General features: G+C 43.0%; 1 protein-coding gene across 1 annotated transcript in view; it reads right to left on the reverse strand.

Annotated features, from left to right (window-relative positions):
• The window catches only part of CDK18 (cyclin dependent kinase 18), a 310945-nt gene that overhangs the window by 125460 nt on the left and 161634 nt on the right, over window positions 1-23851 (reverse strand). The window contains exon 3 of the mRNA XM_077481220.1: window positions 5363-5496. Within this exon, the coding sequence (XP_077337346.1) occupies window positions 5363-5496 (134 nt within the window). The remainder of the gene's footprint in view (window positions 1-5362; window positions 5497-23851) is intronic.

Consider the following 23851-nt stretch of genomic DNA (forward strand, 5'->3'; position numbering starts at 1 on the left):
GGGGGCAGTGGAAGGATCAGGATCATTGTGGAACCCGGCTCCCGGATTGGACCGCTGGACCCGGGACATACATATCTGAGGACAATGCAACACTGAAATATCAATATTTTTAGTAAACAAGTACAACAAAACTAAACAGAGAACAAACAAAAAACCCCAATAACCATACAGAATTCCACATTCTTAGCACTCTTAGAATCCGCTATGCAGTTTCCAGATAAATCACTTTTCCTCTAATTTTAGTGAATGGCCGCTAGTCTTTTTAAATGCCATTTTGCAGAAAAGTTTTGTATTGTGGGGGTCACCAGTACAGTATTTGTATATTGAAATCATATCCCCTCTCAAGCGTCTCTTCTCCAGAGAGAATAAGTTCAGTGCTAGTAATCTTTCCACATAACTAAGATCCTCCAGTACCTTTATTAGCTTTGTTGCCCTTCTCTGTACTCTCTTCATTTCCAACACATTCCCTTTTTAATGCATGCCAATATTTTATATTATATTCTATATAATATTCTTGCAGCAGCTTTGCATTGCATGTCATTACTAAGCCTGTCTTCTACTAGGACCCCCAGGTCCCTTTCCATGCTGTACCCTAATAAAATTTGTGTCCTTTTTCCCCACAAATAGAGCTTTCTTTTGGTGGTATTTGATCACCTCCGTGGTTTTTATTTTATGCGCTATAAACAAAAAAGACTGACAATTTAAAAAAAACAAACAATATTTCTTACTTTCTGCTATAAAACAAATCCAATATAAAAATGGAAACAATCTAATTTCTTCATCAATTTAGGCCAATATGTATTCTGCTACATGTATATTGATTGGTTTGCACAAAAGTTATAGAGTCTACAAACTACGGGATAGATTTACAGAATTTTTATTTATTTATTTTTACTAATAATGGCAGAGATCAGCAACTTATAGCTAGACTGCAACTTTGTGGCAGACAAATTGGACACTAAGTCACACTTTTTGGGGACCAGTGACACTAATACAGTGATCAGTGCTAAAAATATGCACTGTCACTGTACTAATGACACTGGTGGGGAAGGGGTTAACATAAGGGGCGATCAAAGGGTTAAATGTGTTCCTAGGGAGTGCTATCATACTGCTGTTCTCCCTGTGTTCCGAATGATCGGCGGGTCCCAGCGGACATTGCGTCTGACAGACCCGCTGTTCGGCAGCGTGCGTGTATGCATGCTCCAGACTGAGAAGTGCAGAATCTCGTACAGGTTTGTGATTTTGCACAGGAGAGCCACCTTGCCGCCATATGTATATACAGTATACGGTCAGCAAACAGTTAAAGTAGAACTAAAAGCAAAACTTTAGTTTTAATTTTGGATAGAAAAAAGCAGTAAACATGACAAACAAAGAGGATTCATTTCCCTAACAGGGCCACAGACAGCAATAAAAACCTGACAGGGGCCCTTTCTACTCTATCCAAAACGAAGGAAAATGTTTTGCTTTTAGTTAGTTATACTTTAATATTAGGGCAAACAAACAAAATATATTACCCAATTTTTGATAAAATATAAAAAATAGATAACCAACATGTAAAGCTTTAAATGTGCATGTGCCCGCTAAATGAAGATGAACTTCATCACTATATATTGTTCATAGGCAATGCTTTAAAGGCCACTACAGTTTGTCTAGAGTTAACCATGAATAATGGGCCTAGAACTATTGCTCTCACTCTGGCATGTGCGGCAATATATAACACAAAACATTTTCCTACGTAGGTGCCCCTGATGGGTGCATATGAGGAAGTATGCAAAGACTTAGACAAAGGAGTGGCTGTGGATATATTATCTACATATAGACATATATGCTGTATTGTATATATATATATTTATACAATATATTTTGCAAAAAAATGTTTGACACACAGTTTACAGGGTTAAAAGATTCAAAGATGGTACTCAAAGAGTACCACTATAGTTTAAATCACTATAGTTTACTGATATTGTGCTTGGAGAGCCTTCACTTTTATCTTGGCTATTCTGGAGTTAGAGACAATATAATTGATAACACATCCCAGGTAAATACATGGTACTTTAATATTATAATAATATTATATTCTGTTGTGAATTTAAACAACTTCTGGATAAATATTGTAGTGACATGGATTGTGGTTATGTTAAATTTGTTCTCAGATGGTCTTATGTGAAGGGGACTGATCCTAGTTGAGGAACCCTGCATGATTAATTGGCCAACAATCTTCTTTATTGGGTCAAGTGAATGTAATTGACAAGTAAGTGGCCCATTGATTGATTCTCCCCTTTTTTTTCCTATATAAACTATTAATAGTTGCATCATGTGAACATTGTAGCTTTATTTAGATTTTAGTTTTCTTGGGAGACACTATATCCCACAGGGTCTTGGAGTAACTAGGTTGGTTCTATTTATTTGTTCTCTCTGGGACTCGCCACCATCCTCTGCTGGTTCTATGCCAATCCCTACATTCTCCTAGGGCAATGTGTAAGTCACACATCAGCATCTCTCTTCATGGGCAGATAGCAAGGAGGAAGCAATCAAAGCAAAACACCTCATAATCTCTTCTCTTGGTTAATCTTCTTGGGGCTCAGGCAACAATTGAGTAGTATATATGTGCTATGTTGGTCCTCCAATACACAGGGGATCCCAAAAATGTGTAGTCTTTCTTTTAAATGTGTAACATTAACTATAATATACTTTGTATATACTTTTGACGCTCATGGTATTGTCCCATCTGTACCAGGAAAGTCTGATCACAAAATTTTGGTTGTAGCTATGAGGTGAAAGAATAGTTATTCATTATTCATACTCTGAATGGTTTAAAGGTTATTAGTGGTGTACCCCAAGGTTCAGTGTTGGGATCCTTACTTTTTAACATATTTATAAATGATATAGAGTTGGGATTAAAAACACAATTTCAGTGGTTGCAGATGACACCAAGCTAGGTAGTGAAATAACATCCTTATCTGATTTCTCTAACCTACAAGCAGACCCTTATGCACTGTTTAATTGGGAAACTATGTGGTAAGTTAGGTTTATTATTGATAAATTTAAAGTTATGCGCTTGGGGGCTAAAACTATGCATACACCATACATTCCAGGAGAACAGCTGGGGAAGTCAATAGTCAAAAAGGACCTGGTAGATCACAGACTTAAAAGAGAAGCAAGGGAATATAAAAAAAAAAAAAACATACTCACCTAAATAGCTGCAGCACCAATCCAAGCTGCAGCAGTCCCCTGTCACCTTTAAGCCCTTGTACGCACGGTCGGAAATTCCGTCAGAATGTTTCCTAACGGACCGTTTTTGTCGGATATTCCGACTGTGTGTGGTCTGCATCGGACTGTTTCCGTCGGAATATCCGACTGACCAATTTTTCTAACTTGCCGGTAACATTTTCCGACAAAATGCTCCTATCGGACATACTCCGATCATGTGTAGCCTACTCCGACGGACAAAGTGCCATGCATGCTCAGATCAAATTCCTAGACCAAAGCTATTGGCTACTAGCCTGAAAGTAGTCCCGTCGTAACAAAATAACGTCATCACGTTATGTACAATCAGATTTTCCGACAACTTAGTCCGACCGTGTGTATGCAACATCACTTCCAGACCTCTTCCGGAATCAATCCATCGGAATTACTCCGACGGATTTGGTTGTCGGAATCTCCGACCATGTGTACAAGGGCTAAGACCGAGAACTGAGCCATCAAACACTGCTGATCGTTCAGCTCTAGGTCATCAGCCTGCAGAGAACTGTCAGTCACTGGCTCTCTGCTCTGCCCCTCCAGCGCTCACTGGAGCGCTAGGCAGTGGAGGGGTGGGAGCAGCTGTCTTAGCCTCTCAGCGGCTTGCTAACATCAATGAACTGGAGGCATTTCTAAATGCACAAAATGTAACTGGATACTAACATGTATAGGTGATAACACCAGAGATTGTTAATCCAGGGAATATCCGATTGTCTTCTGGTGACAGGAAGGAATTTTTTTTCTCCCTCTGAAACAAACTGGACTATGCTTTTTGTTTTTTTGCCTTCCTCTGAATAAACCCTGCATATAGGGTTCTGTATATGGTGGTTTTCTATTTATTTATTTTGTTTCTATCGGTTGAACTAGATTGATTTGTACTGCTTTTAACCTATATAACACTTCTATAAACCATGCTCCTAGCCCAGAGCCAATGAGTCTGGAAAAATGAACCCATCCTCTTCGCTGATGGTTGCTGTGAAAGAAAGGTATAAGTTATGTAAGCCCAGTGGAATGAAAGCGTTTGTTAACCCAAAAATAAAAAAAAACGAACCCTGCTCCTTTAAAGCATGTTATATGACACAGTGTTTGTCCTCTGTCATTCGCTGTCTCCTCTCTGTTCTTATATCATCCCCCCCTCATCCGTACATACCTTATCTGACCGCTAATCAGCAGTCACGTGACTCCCTGCATCTCTCCGGCTCTCTCCTCCTCTCCCCCCCCCTCCTCCCCTCCAGAGTGACGTCAGTGGGGGCATCTCGGCCCCTCCCACTGCTTCTGTCACACGGAGAGAGGTGGCTCGTCAAGTGGCCGCTGATCAGCGGTCACAGATAAGGTATATACAGCATTCTTTTATACAACAGACACACGGGGGGACATATACTTATTAGACAGAACGGATTATAGAAAGTGACACATGTGGGTTAACAAACCCTTAAAGCATTCATATCCAGATTTGTCTGCCCCAAATTGTTACTAAGGGCTGAAAATCCATGAAAATAAATGCAAAACACATCATATATTTGTTTTTAGGTGTTATCATTGACTTCTATTCTATTAAAACAGAAAAAATAGCAAGCCTGAGTTATCTAAAAAAACACATTGCAGCACAGCGCACAGATGTTAAAGTGGAGTTTCATCCAAAAGTAGAACTCCTACTCGTTCTACTCCTTCCCCCTTCCTCCTTCACAGGTATCCTGTTCCCACTTCCAGGAGCTTCAGCCGCAGGTAATGACGTCAACGTCCGGGCTCTCGCCTCCTTCCCCGGACACCGGGCCAGTAGGAGAGAGGAGCGGAACCTTGCACATGTACAGAAGGGTTCCCGGCGTGAAGCCGTAAGGCTTTACTGCTGGGTTCTCTTACTCACAATGGAGGCGGCATGCACCCAACAGCTGCTGGAAACATCAGCTGTGGTGCCGACACCGCTGGACTCCAGGACAGGTAAGTGTCCGATTATTAAAAGTCAGCAGCTACAGTATGTGCAGCTGCTGGCTTTTAATTTTAGCAGCAGTGGGTGGACCTCAGCCTTAATACTTTCTGTAACATTTTCTTTGATCACATGCATTTTAGTCCAGTCACAATGTGTGAATAGAGCCCTAATGGTAGCACAAAATTGCATATTTACCTCCATAGAGAGACGACGATGGGTGGCATTCCTATAACTCAGTGCTGTGGGCGATAAACCTTCTACATCTGAGGGAGTTAGTGCTGCACTTCCTGGACTCAAGTGAGCCATCTGCAGGTTGGAGTGACCTAGTCCTTGGGAGACACAAAAGAAAGAGAATAATGCAAAGCTTGTTTTATATTTTTCAGTTTATGGGAAATATGCAGAAAGTCATTAATGTGAATCTGCCAGTTTTGAAAATATACCAACTTTCAAAATCCCCCAAGTGCAAGCACAAATATCTGTGTTTAACCTAAGCTCATTTTCTGTTAGACCCCTTGGATCCTGAACATATATACAGTAGAGATTTTAACATTGTTGTGGCTGGGCTTAGTGCCAGAGGGTTAAGAAAGGTGCTTACATTCACTGTATATACACTTGTACAAAGATACAATATAACATACTGATTTAATAATGAAAAAGTTAAAGAAAATAGGGGTGCATATGCAATAAAATTGTGATTGCTGATGGAAAGAAAAAAGAGATTTCCTGGCAGCTCCATGTCAGCCTACCACTGGGTATACCCTGCCGACACCAACACCTGCAGGACCTAACTCATGAATTTGACTCCCTCTCCCAGAGAGGTGTATCTTTTTTTTCCTCCACACCTCCTAGGGCCAAGCAGCACCCCTTACTTGACTGCAATAAACTTATGGCCATCCACTTGTTGCTTCCCAGGTGCATACTCCACTGTACGGACTTAAATAGGATTCTTGCGTAGGCGTTGTGGCTGGCATTTGGGATTGATGCTCTGCTAAATGCACCAGCTGTTCCCAAGGGTGACACCAATGGCTGTGCAGCTGTCTAGTATGTAATTCTGCCTGATTTTATTGCTTTTTTATTTGTCTCTGATGCATGCTGCATCTTACTTTATTCATTCTAGATTGAATGGATCCCCGTATGGCAGTTGGGATGCTTTTGAGTTCCACAGCAGCTTGGGGTGGAATGAAGGCACCTGCCTGGATGCATATTAGCTATTTGAAGTGTAACTCTACTTTTGTTAAATATGAGTGTAATGATATTTCTAAATCCCTTGGGCGATCATTATATTATTGTAATATTGTAATCTGTTGCAGTCTTATCTTTTGCTTCTGTCCTGAACAAACTTTTCATCATTTCCTGCTTTCTGGCTGGGTTTGATTCATTAACCACCTGGTGAAATGTCAGAGCTCTGGTCTGGGAAGGTGCAGTATCAGCCTTCCTTTAGCAGTAGTTAACCCCTTACAGGGTTATTACCAAACATGCTAATTCCTACTGCACTGAATTTGTTTTTTATATTCTTATATTAGTCTGCAGGGCTGTAATTTGAAGTAGATGGGTAACTTTTATTATCATAAGTTAACAGACGACTTGAGTAGCATTCCACATGTTATATTATTATTTTTAATGTGGAGTTCTTCTTTAGACTTGCTCAGTATCCTATTGAGACAGGTCCTTGTGCAGAAAGCAGTAAAACGGTGTGCTGTTACCTCCTTGTATTTCTTACTGCCATTTGCTTATATTTCTAAGCCATGAGTGTCAGCTCATTCTGGTAGCCAGTCCTTGCAAAGGAGGTACGGGGCAACGTTAAGGTAAGAGTTTTTCTTTCAGGTGTATAGGAAGTGAACTATGGGCTCTTGTCAATAATCCCTCCGGATTGGCCAGTAGGGTTGTTGAAAATAATCGTAGCATCGATGCATTGCGATTCGACCATACACGATGCAGCATCGATGCTACGACTGGAATAATCGATGTTTGGATGATGTCATATTCACTCCGCGTTATGCCCCCGCCTCCGAGACAAAACGGAGGCAAAATCCACCGGAGTGAGCCGCGCCGGCTTTTCTCGCCTCCTACTGATGTCATCCCCTGCTGCCCTGCATCGAGGAGAGACGCTGTGTGCACTTTGGTGGGGCCATGGAGCACCGGTGGCTGGAGCTGTCTGTGCCAGAGCTGCTGCTGATAAGTGGCGAGTGGCCAGCTTGTGGAGCATGGAGCTCCAAGGAGGAGAGTGGAGTTATCGGTGCTTTTGGTCCTGGAAGGGTTTGGGGCGGCCGCGGCATATTCAGCCAGGTGTGAGGAGGTGTGACGGATGAGGCAGAGCCGGAGGAGAGCAGTAGAGCCAGGTGAGGGGGCTGCGGGGAGGACAGCGAGGGGACTGGACGTGGTAAGGGAGGTGCCAGATTGTCCTATCCAAACTGACCAATACCCCGCCTCCGTCACCATATAATACTGTTTCACTACCTTAGCGCTCCTCTGCCCAGTGTCCCCACGGGCCAATTTTAATGCTTCTCGACCAGCACCCACACAGTCCTCTGCTCTCCCAACCCCCTCCCCCCCATTTCTACACAGTAAGCATGCAGATAGGGCAATAAAAAAAAACAGCGCGCAGTGCTTTGCGGTGATAAATGTACAAAAGAGAAGTCAACAAATATAGTCCTGAAATATATATATAAATCTGTGATCTGATTAAAATAAATATTTTGTGTATTCAAAGTAATTCCAGTGCTAAGTGTGCTCTGCTGAGTTCAAATCATTCCTGATTTCTGGTGAATGATTTGAACACAGCAGAGCACACTCTGCACTGGAATTACTTTGAATACACAAAAGATTTATTTTAATCTGATCACAGATTTACAAAGCACTGCACACCATTTTTTGTTTTATTGCCCTATCTGCATGCTCACTGTGTAGAGGTGGGGGGGGAAGAGCAGAGGACTATGTGGATGCTGGTCGAGAAGGATGGGAATTGGTCCATGGTGACACTAGGCAGGGGAGCGCTAAGGTAATGAAACAGTATTATATGCTGACAGGTTAGTGGTGAGGAGGGCGGGATATTGGTCATCATGGATAGGACATCTGGCACCTCTGTCACCACGTCCAGCAGGTCTGCAGTCTCTGACTATCTCCTGTATCATGTCTGCAGTCTCTGACCATCTCCTGTATCATGTCTGCACAGTCTCTGACCATCTCCTGTATCATGTCTGCAGTCTCTGACCATCTCCTCTATCATGTCTGCAGTCTCTGACCATCTCCTCTATCATGTCTGCAGTCTCTGACCATCTCCTCTGTCATGTCTGCAGTCTCTGACCATCTCCTGTATAATGTCTGCAGTCTCTGACCATCCCCTGTATCATGTCTGCAGTCTCTGACCATCAATTGTATCATGTCTGCAGTCTCTGACCATCTCCTGTATCATGTCTGTAGTCTCTGACCATCTCCTGTATCATGTCTGCAGTCTCTGACCATCTCCTGTATCACGTCTGCAGTCTCTGACCATCTACTGTATCAATCTGCAGTCTCTGACCATCTCCTGTATCACATCTGCAGTCTCTGACCATCTCCTGTATCATGTCTGCAGTCTCTTAACATCTTCTGTAGTCATTTGGGAGCAGTCTGGTGCTCCTATTTAGGTTGTCTGCTGTTTGCTACATGCAGGGATTGTTGTCTTTTTTTAAGAACAGATAAAATTAAATTAAATAAAATGTTCTTCTGACTGCTTGAATTTTTTTGGATTAAAACCGTGTACAGTAACCGTGATGCATTGTGAATCGTGGACCGGATAATCATAATCGAATCGAAATTGTGAGGCCAGTGAAAATGCGTACTCCTATTGGCCAGCATCATGCACTGCTTAAATTGGGTCTGTGCTGCTCATGCCTTGGCAAGCAAAGCCCTGTATGAATCATGACGACACCTAAAAGCTTGACAAATTCATAAAATATTTGGGAAATACACTCTAAAGGAGTTGTTTCCACTCACCCTGTGGGTAAATCAACCCTCTTCAGACTTTTCCAAAAAGAAGATACGAATGAACACGACTGTAAAAATACTGCTTTATTCAATCAACCAAGGATATGTTGGCACATAACAGGTTGTTACATTCATTAAGCATGTGGTCAATACACTTTAACCTCCCTGGCGGTATGATTATTTCAGATTTTTGGTGCTGAAAGCGGTACAATTATTTTGCATGGAAATTTGGCGTTTTATATTGTAGGCCTGTAATTCTTAGGAATAACTCACTTAAATCTAACCAAACCAGAGTCTAGTAGACATGCCCAGTATGATGAAGTTTGAAAAATGAATCATAAATTATAATATAATAAATAACTATAAATAATTATAAAAAATAATAATATAATAATAACAATTATTCAATAATGTAATCAAATCAAAAACACTGAAATTTGCTCAGTTGCAGAATTGTCACTGTCATTAGATTTAGTGTTTGATGACGAATTTCCCCACAAATCATTATCGCTCAATTCTGCAAGTAATTCTAATTTATTATCGCTGTTTTCTAGCTTTTGACATAAATATGGGGGGGGGGGGGGGTGGGGGAGGGATGGGGGGGTGATGACTCTCATAAGGGGACATTAGACTTTAGGCTTTAAATAGTCAGTTCCCAAAATGTTATACTAATTTTGACCAAAAATGTTGGTGTCTAATCTGCTTGCAATGTTGATTTGTCAAATTACTAATTTTTGTTCTTGTTTCACTCCACAGTGTCCTTCAACGCCACAGGAATGGCAGACTGTGGCCTCCTACTTTGCCAGTCATTGGGACTTTCCCAATTGTGGAGGAGCAATAGATGGGAAGCATGTCCGCATCGTCCCACCACCCAACTCGGGGTCGTACTATTATAATTATAAGGGGTTTCATAGTATCGTGATGTTGGCGGTGGTGTCTGCGACATATGACTTTTTGTATGTGGACGTGGGGCAAAATGGATGGATGTTGGATGGTGGAGTCTTCGCACGGACGGAGTTCTACTGGCGTCTCCAGAGTGGCAGTCTGGGCTTGCCATCCCCAGAGGAGAATCAGGAAGGACTCCCGTTCGTCTTTGTCGCGGTTGAGGCGTTTGCCCTGGCAAACCATCTGATGCAGCCTTTCCCCATGAGGACCCTCACCCCAGACCAGAGGATTTTTAATTTCCGCCTGTCCAGAGCCCGAAGAGTGGTGGAGAACACTTTTGGCCAGCCGGTTCCGCCTTTTTCTTACGCCTATTCACATGGCGGAATACAAACTGAATCACATAGTGCTGGCGTGCTGTGTTCTGCACAATTTTATGAAAAAAGTTTCTGTGAACTATGCGGCCTCAGTTGGCCAACAAGAAGCAGACTTGCTGGAAAATGAAGATAACCTCACGGGCCTTGAACATGCTTATCCTGGCTTGCCCCCCCAAAGCGCCCGTGAGGTTAGAACACAATACATGGACTACTTTGTGGGTAGGGGGGCCATTGATATGCCAAACAATGTCTGAGCGGCATTTTAAGAATACATTTTTATCTGAAACTCCTTCATTTACTGCTTGGCTTGGTTTTAGGTATCTCCTAGGTATAATTAGGTTTTTTCAAGTTGTGCCTTTTTCACCAACAGTGCAAACCCAAGTTCAGAGCGAGATGAGGGGACAGTTTCTTCTTCAAATAATGTTATTATGTTGTGGGTCTGCTACACACACACCTTGTTTTTGTAACTAATGTATGTAGTGCATTAGTGACCAAAATCGTGCTCATTTTCTGCACCATGGCAGGAAAATGGCATGATTGCAGGGGCGGACTGACTATTGGGCCATTCGGGCACTGCCCGAGGGCCCCATGCCACTAGGGGGCCCCATCAGGGTTGCCAGCCTTAGTAAAACCAGGGACAGTATGTAAAAATCTATGTTTTTTGTTTTACATCTGTCTCTGAAATGTCCCTTACTGACATCCTTTTGGTCTAAAAATCCTGAGATGATGGCTGCCCCGCCTCTCCAGTACCTTCTCAGCCAATAGAAACATTTCTGTGTATACTGTGTGATTGTATCTACTGTGTGGCCCCATAATCTCTGATTACCTGGGGGCCCCATAATCTCCTATTGCCCGGGGGCCCCATGAGTTGTCAGTCCGCCCCTGCATGATTGTCAAAATGTATACCTCACTGTGGGTGTTTTTTACTAAAGGCACTAAAGGCACATCCACTATGCACTACAAGTGCACTGCAAAAGTACACCTGAAACTGCACTTGGAGTGCAAAGTGGAGTTGCCTTTAGTAAATCACACTCCTTCTCAGCACAAACTAAAATTGTACTCCAAATACATTTTTGGTGCAATGAAAAAGAAAGCCACACATTGTTGATAATTAAACTTTTTAATCCAAGCACATTCACATGTGCGTTTCGAAAAAGTTTTTACAACAAACCAAGAAATTGTGTGTTTCAAAAACAGAGTTTAATCAAAATTTGGTTTACTTGGTGTTTTTGGGTAAACAGGCATGTATCAAACCGTAAAATACAGAACACAGGAACTTACAAAGTTCAACTTTGAAAAGTGAAGACAATATCAGACATGAGTATGTACAAACTGGGCTGATATTGCCTTCATCACATGGGGTGTCACCCCTGAAAAGAACAAATTTGGAAGATGCACAAAGTGTCCCATCATGGGGGATCAATGTACATGCTTTGGGGCTGCACCCTCTTCATCTCAGACACTTTACACAAAACACGTACATTGATCCCCCATAAAGGGAGATAGCGCATGTTTACACACTCTGTGCATCTTCCAAATTTGTAATTTCGAGAAATACAACATTTTGTTTTTAAAATAGCAAAAATAAAACCCTATCTAGTTTTTGGTGTTTCACACTCTCCCCAAAACATCAATGATGTTCTTCATTTTATTTTTAATATCATTGATGTTTTCCAGGATATTTTCCAAATCCCGATTGCACCCCATTATCTCCCCAATCTGGATCTGGGCACTTTTACTGGTAAAACGGGAATCTTCTTCCACATCACCTACAAAACAAAGCAAAAAAAACACACCATGTAATAAAAATATGGTGACATACATTGATGAGCTTACTGGAAGCTGTGTTCTCTGACACTCACCTGTTGTGGTGACAATTTGCCCAACCTCCACGATCTCTCCTTCCTCCTCCTGCTCCTCTGTTTCTGCTTTTGGAAGTTGGCCTTCTTTGGGAGGGGTGGGGTCCCTGGTGTCCTCATACTTGCCGAGTCTTCTCTCTCCTACGAGAATGGAAAAAAATAAAGAATTAGCACACAGAGGGCAGAATTAACAATATGAAACATTGTTTGGAAGTGTTGTCCAATTGTTTATTTTGGCCGAGCTTCAAGGTCATAACATTATTGGGGACACTGTGTTCAGCAGGAATACTTACCGGAAGAACGATGTTTCCTACAAACGAATGAAACCATGAACTTGAAAGTGGCCATTTTAAAATGCACAACATGAAATCAAAGCACATGGAGCAGTATGCAAGCAATAATAATCATATGAACACACGACAACTACTTACTTTTGTCAAGAACACGCTTGATCCTTAGGTACTGCTCGCGCTCCCTCAGTTTCAGGTCTGACCAGCGTTTTCTCAGTTGATCCATGGATCGGTGAACCCCAAAATTCTTATGAAGACTCTTCCCAACTTTATTCATAATCTTGGCCTTTCTGATATTTGAGTTTGGGTAAGGTTCATACTTCCCATCATAGTCGGTCCTGTTCAATATGTCGACCAGCTCCAACATCTCTCCAAAAGACATATTTGAGGCCTTAAATCTTCTCTTCCTGGATCGGGACGTTTCAGGCTCCGGGCTTTCCTCACCCTCCTCCTCGTTAGTGGAACTATTATTAGTGTGCACCTGTGTTCTCTCCGCCATGTGCTCTCCCCACTGCGCCGGAAGCGAAGGGGCGGGGAATAGTCTGGAAAGAACATCATGGGCGGGCGGAGTTTCACGCATGCGCACTGTATATAAAACGCAACACTCGTGTGTCGTCCGTACGATCGGTGAACAGAGGGAGAAGCTGACGCGACGAACGTGCAAACGAAGGTAAAATTTTGAACTTGGTACATCACTAGGCTACACTGCTTCTAGATTGAGGCCTGCATTAGTGGAGTTTAGACTGACATTAGGGTTTGTCTTGTGTTGTGTCTTGCAGACATTATGGACGGTTCCAATGACCATAGCTTCCTCCCTCTGTTCATCGTTAAATACAGAGACATGCCCATCCTGTGGCAAGCAACACACCCACTATATAGTAACAAACAAAAAAGGCAGGCAGCAATGTTGCAACTGGTTGAGTTTGTGAAGCCGGTGGTCCCCAGGGCAGACATCAAATATTTAAAAAAGAAAATTGGTAGCCTCAGGAGTACATATCTGAGGGAGAAGAACAATGTGCTGAAGTCCATGCAATCTGGAGCTTCAGCAGATGACGTTTATGTCCCCAGCCTGTGGAATTATGACAGGATGCATTTTCTGGCAGACCAGGCTGATGGCAGGGAATCACTCTCTACTCTTCCTTCCACGCGTCCTTCTATGCTTCATTCCACACCCGATGAGTCTTCCGACGCCCAACCTGGGCCTTCCACTCAGGAAGAACTGGAGGAGCCCAGCTTGAGCCAGGTATAGTATTGTTGTACATATTTGTGGAGTCAAAATTAATGATGTTAACTTGATTTCTGCTCACTAATTGCTGAGTTTAAAAAGTGTTTCACATATCAATAGTGATACAGACAGTAGTGGCCAAAACCTTTGGGACAGGAAAGCAAAATGCTGGGCTCAGAATGATAGTCTTTTCTATTGGTTAACAATTTGCAACAGTGTTGATGTGAAAATTGTGTGTGTTTGATGAACCAAAAACTAAAACGATGTCCCTTTTTCATACACAGGAAGAAATTAGCCAGGAACAGGAGGGTGTGGAATGCAGCAGCCAGGAGGTGGCTGTGGAAAGTGGTAGCCAGGAGGAGGCGGGGGTAAGCGGCAGCCAGACGGTGGGCAGCCCAAGGAGCCTCACTGAATGTCAGGTCTCTTCCCTCTGCCTTCCACGCAAAAGGGCAAGAAAGGGGGGGAATGTTGAGGAGTCGGCCCTGAGGCTGATTGGTGAGTAGGGATGAGCTTCGAGTTCGAGTCGAACTCATGTTCTACTCGAACATTGCCTGTTCGCCTGTTCAGCGAACAGTGAACAATTTGGGCTGTTCGCAGCAAATTCGAAAAGCCGGAACACCCTATACAAGTCTATGGGAGAAATCTAAAGTGCTCATTTTAAAGGGTAATATGCAGGTTACTGTCCTAAAAAGTGTTTGGGGACCTGGGTCCTGCCCCAGGGGACATGGATCAATGCAAAAAAAGTTTTAAAAACGGCCGTTTTTTCAGGAGCAGTGATTTTAATAATGATTAAAGTGAAACAATAAAAGTGTAATATTCCTTTAAATTTCGTAGCTGGGGGGTATCTATAGTATGCCTGTGAAGGGGCGCATGTTTCTGGTGCTTAGAACTGTCGCTGCACAAAGTGTCATTTGTGCAGGAAAAAAAGTCTTTTAAAATCACTTGCGGCTAAATTGTCAGGTCTCCGTAATACAGAGAACACTCAATGAGTGTTCTCTGTATTAGCCGACAATTCATTCATTCATTGATTAAAAAAAAAAAAAAAAAAAGCGTGGGGGTTCCCCTAAATTCAATCAAAAGGCCCTTCAGGTCTGACATGGATATTAAGGGGAACCCCGTGTCAAATTTAAAAAAAAAATTGACGTGGGGGTCCCCCCAAATATCCATACCAGACCCTTCAGGTCTGATATGGATATTAAGGGGAACCCCGCATCAAATTAAAAAAAAAAATTGACGTGGGGGTCCCCCTAAATATCCATACCAGACCCTTTATCCGAGCACGCAACCTGGCAGGCCGCAGGAAAAGAGGGGGGGACGAGAGAGCGGCCCCCCCTCCCTCCTGAACCGTACCAGGCCACATACCCTCAACATTGGGAGGATGCTTTGGGGGTCTGTGACCCCTCAAAGCACCTTGTCCCCATGTTGATAAGGACAAGGGCCTCATCCTCACAACCCTGGCCGTTGGTTGTGAGGGTCTGCGGGCGGGGGGCTTATCAGAATCTGGAAGCCCCCTTTAACAAGGGGACCCCCAGATCCCGGCCCCCCCCCCTGTTTGAAATGGTAAGGGGGTACAAAAGTACCCCTACCATTTCACAAAGAAAGTGTCAAAATGGTTAAATAAGACAAACACACTTTTGAAAAATTCCTTTATTAAAAATAAAAAAAATAAAAAAAAAATTCCAGCGGTGCTAATCCACTCTTGCTATCCAGCGACGGGTCTCCGGGGTCCAGCGATGGATGATCATATCCAGCGACGGGGGATCTCTCAGTCCAGCGCTGTCCATACCTCCTTCTTCTGTCTCCACTGCGGAGACACTGCAGAGAGCCGAGCGCTGACATTTCTTATATTGGGAGGGCGGGGCCACCCGTCACCTGACCCCGCCCCTCTGACGCAGGAGAGGGAAGCCAGGGGTTCCCCAGTGACGTGTGGGTGACCCCGCCCCCTCTGATGTAACGCAGGTTTCCGTTACATCAGAGGGGGCGGGGTCACCCACACGTCACTGGGGAACCCCTGGCTTCCCTCTCCTGGGGCGGGGTCAGGTGACGGGTGGCCCCGCCCTCCCAATATAAGAAATGTCAGCGCTCGGCTCTCTGCAGTGTCTCCACAGTGGAGACAGAAGAAGGAGGTATGGACAGCGCTGGACTGAGAGATCCCCCGTCGCTGGATATGATCATCCATCGCTGGACCCCGGAGACCCGTCACTGGATAGCAAGAGTGGATTAGCACCGCTGGAATTTTTTTTTTATTTTTTTTATTTTTAATAAAGGAATTTTTCAAAAGTGTGTTTGTCTTATTTAACCATTTTGACACTTTCTTTGTGAAATGGTAGGGGTACTTTTGTACCCCCTTACCATTTCAAACAGGGGGGGGCCGGGATCTGGGGGTCCCCTTGTTAAAGGGGGCTTCCAGATTCTGATAAGCCCCCCGCCCGCAGACCCTCACAACCAACGGCCAGGGTTGTGAGGATGAGGCCCTTGTCCTGATCAACATGGGGGCAAGGTGCTTTGAGGGGTCACAGACCCCCAAAGCATCCTCCCAATGTTGAGGGTATGTGGCCTGGTACGGTTCAGGAGGGAGGGGGGGCGCTCTCTCGTCCCCCCCTCTTTTCCTGCGGCCTGCCAGGTTGCGTGCTCGGATAAAGGGTCTGGTATGGATATTTAGGGGGACCCCCACGTCAATTTTTTTTTTAAATTTGATGCGGGTTCCCCTTAATATCCATATCAGACCTGAAGGGCCTTTTGATTGAATTTAGGGGAACCCCCACGCTTTTTTTTTTTTTTTTAATCAATGAATGAATGAATTGTCGGCTAATACAGAGAACACTCATTGAGTGTTCTCTGTATTACGGAGACCCGACAATTTAGCCGCAAGTGATTTTAAAAGACTTTTTTTCCTGCACAAATGACACTTTGTGCAGCGACAGTTCTAAGCACCAGAAACATGCGCCCCTTCACAGGCATACTATAGATACCCCCCAGCTACGAAATTTAAAGGAATATTACACTTTTATTGTTTCACTTTAATCATTATTAAAATCACTGCTCCTGAAAAAACGGCCGTTTTTAAAACTTTTTTTTGCATTGATCCATGTCCCCTGGGGCAGGACCCAGGTCCCCAAACACTTTTTAGGACAGTAACTTTCATATTACCCTTTAAAATGAGCACTTTAGATTGTGAACGTTCGAGTCCCATAGACTTTAATAGGGTTCTAAAGTTCACACGAAGTTTAGGTCTGTTCGCAGGTTCTGGTGCGAACCGAACAGGGGGGTGTTCGGCTCATCCCTATTGGTGAGGCTTCTGCGGCACTCCAAGCAAAACCCACCTACCAAGAGTCCTTTGCCGCCATGGTTGCATGCAAGCTTGATAAAATGGAGGAGGGACAACAGATCTTGTGTGAGGAGGTTATTCTCCACACCCTCAACAAGGGTCTTTTGGGCCAAATGACACCAGAAACACACTTGTGTGGTTTGGCCCATGCCCCTGCTCCTCCTCCTCCTCCTTCTGCCACACCTCCAGCACCACAGCCACAGCCTGGAAGGAAGCGTGGAAGGAAGACCAGAGAGTGATGACCTGGGTTCAGTCTGGTCTGACAGAAGATGCAGCCTGTTGTAGTACCACAGCCTGGGAACATAGATGTCATCTGATGCTGTTCCGGGTTTCTTGGACTTCAGGACCAGACTTCTCTCTCTCAGTCAGACATGTATTCCTCAGGCCACCAATTTTTGCATTTAAATAGTTGATGTGTGCCCTGGGGGCCAAAGGCTTCACTAATCTCCCGTTTCAACATTGCTGCCTCCCTCTTTATCTGTTACTGACACCGAAATAAAGGTATTTTTTTGTTTGAAGAAATACTTGTGTATGCGTTTTCCTTCCAAAAGGCCAGTTTATTTGTGAGCAGGCAGGTACATTTAAAAAAAAAAAAACAAAGTGAAATAAATAACAAGGGGTAACAACACTAAACAACCTCCTGTAGATTAAAAAAGAAAAACAAAATAGAATAATGTTGTTGTGGTAAGTTTACACACCAAAAAAAAAAAAAAGGAGAAATGAGCAAACTGTCTTTAACCACTTTCAGACCGGACCAATTTGCTGGTCAAAGACCAGACCACTTTTTGCGATTCGGCACTACGTCGCTTTAACTGACAATTGCGCGGTTGTGCGTCGTGGCTCCCAAACAAAATTGACGTCCTTTTTTCCCCACAAATAGAGCTTTCTTTTGGTGGTATTTGATCACCCCTGCGGTTTTTATTTTTTGCGCTATAAACAAAAATAGAGCGTCAATTTTGAAAAAAACGCATTATTTTTTACTTTTTGTTATAATAAATATCCCCCAAAAATATTAAAAAAAACATTTTTTTCCCTCAGTTTAGGCCGATACGTATTCTTCTACATATTTTTGGTAAAAAAAATCGCAATAAGCGATTATTGATTAGTTTGCGCAAAAGTTATAGCGTTTACAAAATAGGGATAGTTTTATAGCATTTTTATTAATAATTTTTTATAATGTTTTTTTTTACTAGTAATGGCGGTGATCAGCGATTTTTATTGTGACTGCGACATTGTGGGGGACCCATCGGACATTTTTGACACATTTTTGGGACCATTGTCATTTATACAGTAATCACTGCTATATAAATGCAGTGATTCCTGTGTAAATGACACTGGCAGTGAAGGGGTTAATCAGTGGGTGGCAGTGTAGGGGTTAAGTGTTCCTAGGGGCGTGTTACTAACTGTGGGGGGGTTGGGCTTTCATTTAGTGAACACTGATCTCTGCTCCAATCACATGGAGCAGAGATCAGCGTCACTAGTTGCTAGGCAGAATGGAGAAATGTTGTTTACAACGGCACTTCGCCATTCGGCCGCTCTGTGAGACGATCGCGGGGATGCCCGCGGCGATCGAGTCCGCGGGTCCCGCGACCGGACTCACGGGGGTCCCGACCAGCGCGGGAGCGCGCCGCCGGCGGCGCGCTCCCGATGGCAGGGCGGCAAACTTAAAGGGACGTACATGTACACCCATTTGCCTGCCCGTGCCATTCTGTCGACGTACATCGTCGTGCGCTGGTCGGCAAGTGGTTAAAGGAGATTTTTAGGGAATCCAACAAAAAAAAACATCCAAAAAAGAATAAACAAAATCTAAAATTGTGTAGATGTGACGCAAACTAAAATTGTATTGCTGAAATGGTTAAAAAAGAGTAATGAAATACGTTCGGGAGAAGTGTGTGTGACTATGAGCATCAGAAGAAGTTCATTCTTGCAGCATTGTAAAGAACAAGAGAATGCGCTTGATGAAAGAATTTTTAACATTGCAGCGTGACGAATGTGCTATATCGCTTACGAGCAGTAGTTTTACCTGAACAAGCGCTTCCGTGTCGGAATTTGAATGTGAGCATACACCTTGTCCGTCGGAGTAGGCTACACATGATCGGAGTATGTCCGATCGGACCAGTTTGTCGGAAAATATTTCCAGCAAGTTGGAAAACCTTGGTCCGACGGATATTCCGACGGAATCAGTCCGATGCATACCACACACAGTCGGATTACCTGACAACACGGTCCGATAGGACACATTCCGATGGATTATCTGACCGTGTGTAAAAGGCTTAGAGATGATTGGAGCAAAAGGGACACATCCCCTTTATACATCACAGAGGAACAGAGCTGAGGCTGTCAATCAGCTTTTTTTTCTCTTGGTGTTGGAAAAACTTGTCAGAAGAGACTCATGCTGATAGCAGGGGAACGGGGCAGTAGAGAGAAATGACACTTAGTGCGTTGGAGGTAAATAAACACTACAGAAATACCTGCTTTATTCAGGTTTCATGTCAACCACTTTAAACCCATGTTCCAAGTCATGGTAGATAGGCCCAGACCCATGGCTGGGCACGCATGCAAACAATGGGATTACTGACTATTGTACTAAAAATATCAGGTGAAGTAATATATAAATATTAACAAGATAATGCAAAACAATGCATTTAAAAAGAAAAAAGAGGAATAAGTGATGCACTATGAAAAATACTGTCCCGGATATTTATTTATTTTTATCTTCCATTTTATCTTCCATTTTATGCCTTTATACCTACAAAATTAAGTGGCTTTTCAAGATCAGATGTTTTGCAAAACCAGAACCAGGAATACTTCCAGTGAGACATATTAACCACATTAAAGTGACACTAAATGATACCCTAATTCTTCAAAAATAATCCATACACATTTACTACTTACTGACCTTATAATTCTTTTTTTTTTTCTTTTTGTTTTGTTATTTTTGTTTCTTACTGTGTTTTTTGTCTTATGTAATGTCCTCCATGAGCTCCAAAACCTCTCCCTCTCTCCTTCGCGTCCATTGGAGCAAGCAGTGCATGTTATTTGCAGTCATGTACACTGCTCTATGCATACTACAAATCCCATAGTCCATCTCAGAAGTAAGCAAGCAAGGGAGGGTGGCTACATGTTTGCATATAGTGGGACCATGGAGAATGAATGTAGCCATCAACAGAAAGTCAGATCAAAGCAGCAACAAAAAAAAAACACAAACAAAAAAAAAGAATTTGGAGGCAGAGCACAATACAATGTGTTTTTGAGTTAAAGTGATTGTAAATGTTTTTTAAATGTCATACTAACCTACCCTGTGCAATGGTTTTGCACAGAGCAGCCCCACTCTTCTCCTTCTTGGGCCCCCCTGCCAGCGCTCCTGGTTCTTCACCCTTGCCAAATGCCCCCAGATCAAGCTGCTTGGGCGGGAGCTACATGCAGAAGGTTTTTAATGCAAAGAATATGTTAAAGGTTAAAAAAAAATTCTTCCGCATTTAGATCCACCTTTAGAATACATACAATACATAGAAATAGAGTTCAGTGTCACTTTATTATCACTATAACAAATAGGGATTGTTTATAAAAACTGGAATAAAATTTGAAGAGCCAATGAGATAGCACCAAAACAGCACCATATCATCTGTCCAAGGGCCAATTTTGGAACCAAAAAAAAAAAAGCCTAGCATTCATTCATGTTCTTGACGTATCACTTCTTGAAAGGATCACAGAGAATGACATTATTCATAATAGCAATACATTTTCCACCCGCAAGAAAAACATGGCAGAAATTTTTTTTGTCTAAAGCCAGTGCTCCTAAACTGTATGAAAAGCACTACCCTGTTTATTAAGATCAATTTCTCCAGACAGAAGGATTTTAGAATCTAACTAAATGTAAAAAAATGGGTAGCACAGCTCTATTTTTAGCAGTACCTCTACAGAATGTCTGGATTTCTATAGAGAAATGAAGGAGGTTACATCAGCTATGCAGCCTGCGGTGCTTTAGAACTGATGCTGAGGCAATGTCATTCACTCTTCTCACACACTATAAAAACGCTTTGTCTCTAAAATATCATGGATTATTGCAACAAATACAGAGCAGTCACTGCATACATCTAAGAGGGTTGGTGAACTTGCGTGTCTTCCAACAACCAATGGCATACACCTAGCTGGAAAACTACACGCTTTAATACATTCCGCTTGCTCTGTGTTTGGTAACACTGTCTTTACAGAATGATAGCGATAGCTATAAAGAAACTGAAAATTAAACAGCACTAGGTGGCATTACATCAAGTGAAAAAGTAGAAAAGAAAAGAAAGATAATGGTGTGTGCATTCTAGTGAATCCCTTATTTAAAAGGTTAGGCTTTTTGGGATCCTTTATCATGTACCGCTTGCAGATAATGAGCATCTTTGAAAAAAACTTCTGGATTTAGGCACCCCCGTGTGTTTGATGCTCCCTTGCTCTTATTATCCCTGTGCCCACACACTGTTCTGTCCCCTGCAAGTTCCCTTTCTAATTAAGGATCTGTCTATGTGGCTTCTCCCTCCGCTACATGGTGAAAATCAATTTATCATGCACGGCACTGTGAGCTTCTGCAACTGTGACCTCTACATCCTATTTGATGAAAGACTGAGGGACAGGATGAAAACTTCTGTAGGTGGAAGCAATAGGATCAAGCCCTGAACTGTAAAGTCTAGCAGATCAGTAAAGTGATAGAATGTGGGCCAAGAGCCTTTTTAATATAATTCAGATATTAAAGAAATTACTGTAAAGCAATCTAATCCCAGTGTGTTAATGGTTTAAAACCCTTTTTTTATATATATAGTTTATAATTACACATGTACAGAGAAGTTCTAGTATCTGCTCATTACATAATTTGCGTTTTCTTACTGCTGATCCTCTTAGCTCACTGATAAGGTCTGCTAACGCCAATGCAACAAAAAACTACAATCCTGAATAATGTCAAAGGCACAAAATACAATTAGTAGCCAAGGATTGCTATTTTTGCCTAGACTGGAAGTGACACTATGGAGCTTTTGAGATATCATGGCCAGAAGAAGGGGCTTACTCAAATACATATTATTTAGTGATGTTGACATATGTCTGGTCAGTGATGTACTGGTGGAAGAGGGGGGTGCCTGTACCACCATTTGGGGGAGGGGGTGCTACAGCATCATCACAAAAGTAATTGTGGAGTTCAGTAGGGTGTTGGCACTGAAAAAGCTCAAAACTGTCAAGTGATGTCTCCCTAACAACTGTGATAAACCTCATTGTGAATAAATTGAGGTAGATCTTCTTATATTCGACCGAGAAATGAGCCACATGAAGAAACTAGGAAGTGCACTTTACATGTGTGCCCACCACCACCATAAAGAATTTTTACCAAACGGATGTGATCACCAACTACAAAGATCAACAGCACATAGGGAGCATTAAATCTTCAGCTGGAGTCTCTTGTGCTGGAATGTTATCGGGGGGGGGGGGGGGGGGGGTTTGTAGGGTTGTGCTAAGAGGGGGGTTTGTGCTAGGAGGGTGATAAGGGTAGTAAGGGTGGTGCTGGTGGGGGTGGGGTTTTGTGCTAGGTGGGGGGGTTGTGATTTGGATGGCTGGGTTATGCTAGGAGGGGGGGATTTGGTGGGGTTGTGCTACGAAGGGGGATTTGGTGGGATTGCGCTAGGCGAGGAATATGCAAAAAAAGCATGTGCGCTGAGATGCACCTCCTGGTGTGAACAAACCCTCAGACTGGTGTGCCATGGGATTGTTTGCGATTATAAAGGGTACCTTGGCTGAAAAAAGGTTGAAAAACACTGTTGTGGACACAAGCACAGAGTTAAAAGCTTTGCTCTACTGAAATAAATTCAATGGCAAACAGAGATGAAGTTATAGTATGACCAAAGACAACATTTATTTAGTTTTGGATCGTGTGGAGAGGGATTAGAACACCTGTCAGTTTTTATTGCTGTGTGTGACTTTGTTAGGGAGATTCACCCTCTCTATTTGTCTTGTTTACCTTCAAAAGTAATAGAGGGAAAATCTTCCAATGAAGACACTAGTTCTAACTACAAATGTGGGGTTAAGAACTGTGGGGCCTGCGTGTTCATGTCACACCGTAAAAAAGAATTGGAGGGGACAGATGGTCACAGTCATGGAATTGGACAATTCATTAACTGTGGTACCTCGTACTTGGTCTATGGTATTATTTGCCCTTGTGGTCTCCTCTATGTTGGACACACAATACGCCCACTAAGTGTGAGGTTTAGTGAACATAAGTACAACATCATTATGGCAACGTGAACAACCCTAACATGAAAAACAACAGGAGACAACTACTCAGTACCATGTCATTTTAAGGATTGCCACAATGGGCACCCAGCAGGCATGACCCAAGTGTGAAGGTGCAGAAATTGGGACTCATTTGAGATCTGGAGGGGCAGAAATTGGGCATGGTGTGAGGTGAGAAGGTGCATGCATTGGGACTCATATGTGATCTGAAGGTCTGGGATTTGGGCTGACCTGAGGTGTAATTGTGCAGAAATTGACCCTGATCTGAGGTCCGAAGGAATTCGGGGGTGATCTGAGGTGTGAAGGTGAAGCAATCGGGGCTGATCTGAGGCGTGAATGTGAAGGAATCGGGTCTGATCTGAGGTGGAAGGTAAAGGTGCATGCACTGGGGGCTCATGGGAGTTCTGATGGTGCAGAAATTGGGCCTGATTTGAAGTGAGAAAATGCATGATTGGGCCTCATTTGAGATCTGAAAGTGCAAAAATTGGGT

The sequence above is a fragment of the Lithobates pipiens genome, unplaced genomic scaffold (assembly GCF_037356315.1).
Source record: "Lithobates pipiens isolate NorthernLeopardFrog02 unplaced genomic scaffold, aLitPip1_a1.2 Scaffold_16, whole genome shotgun sequence".
Lineage (NCBI taxonomy): Eukaryota > Metazoa > Chordata > Amphibia > Anura > Ranidae > Lithobates > Lithobates pipiens.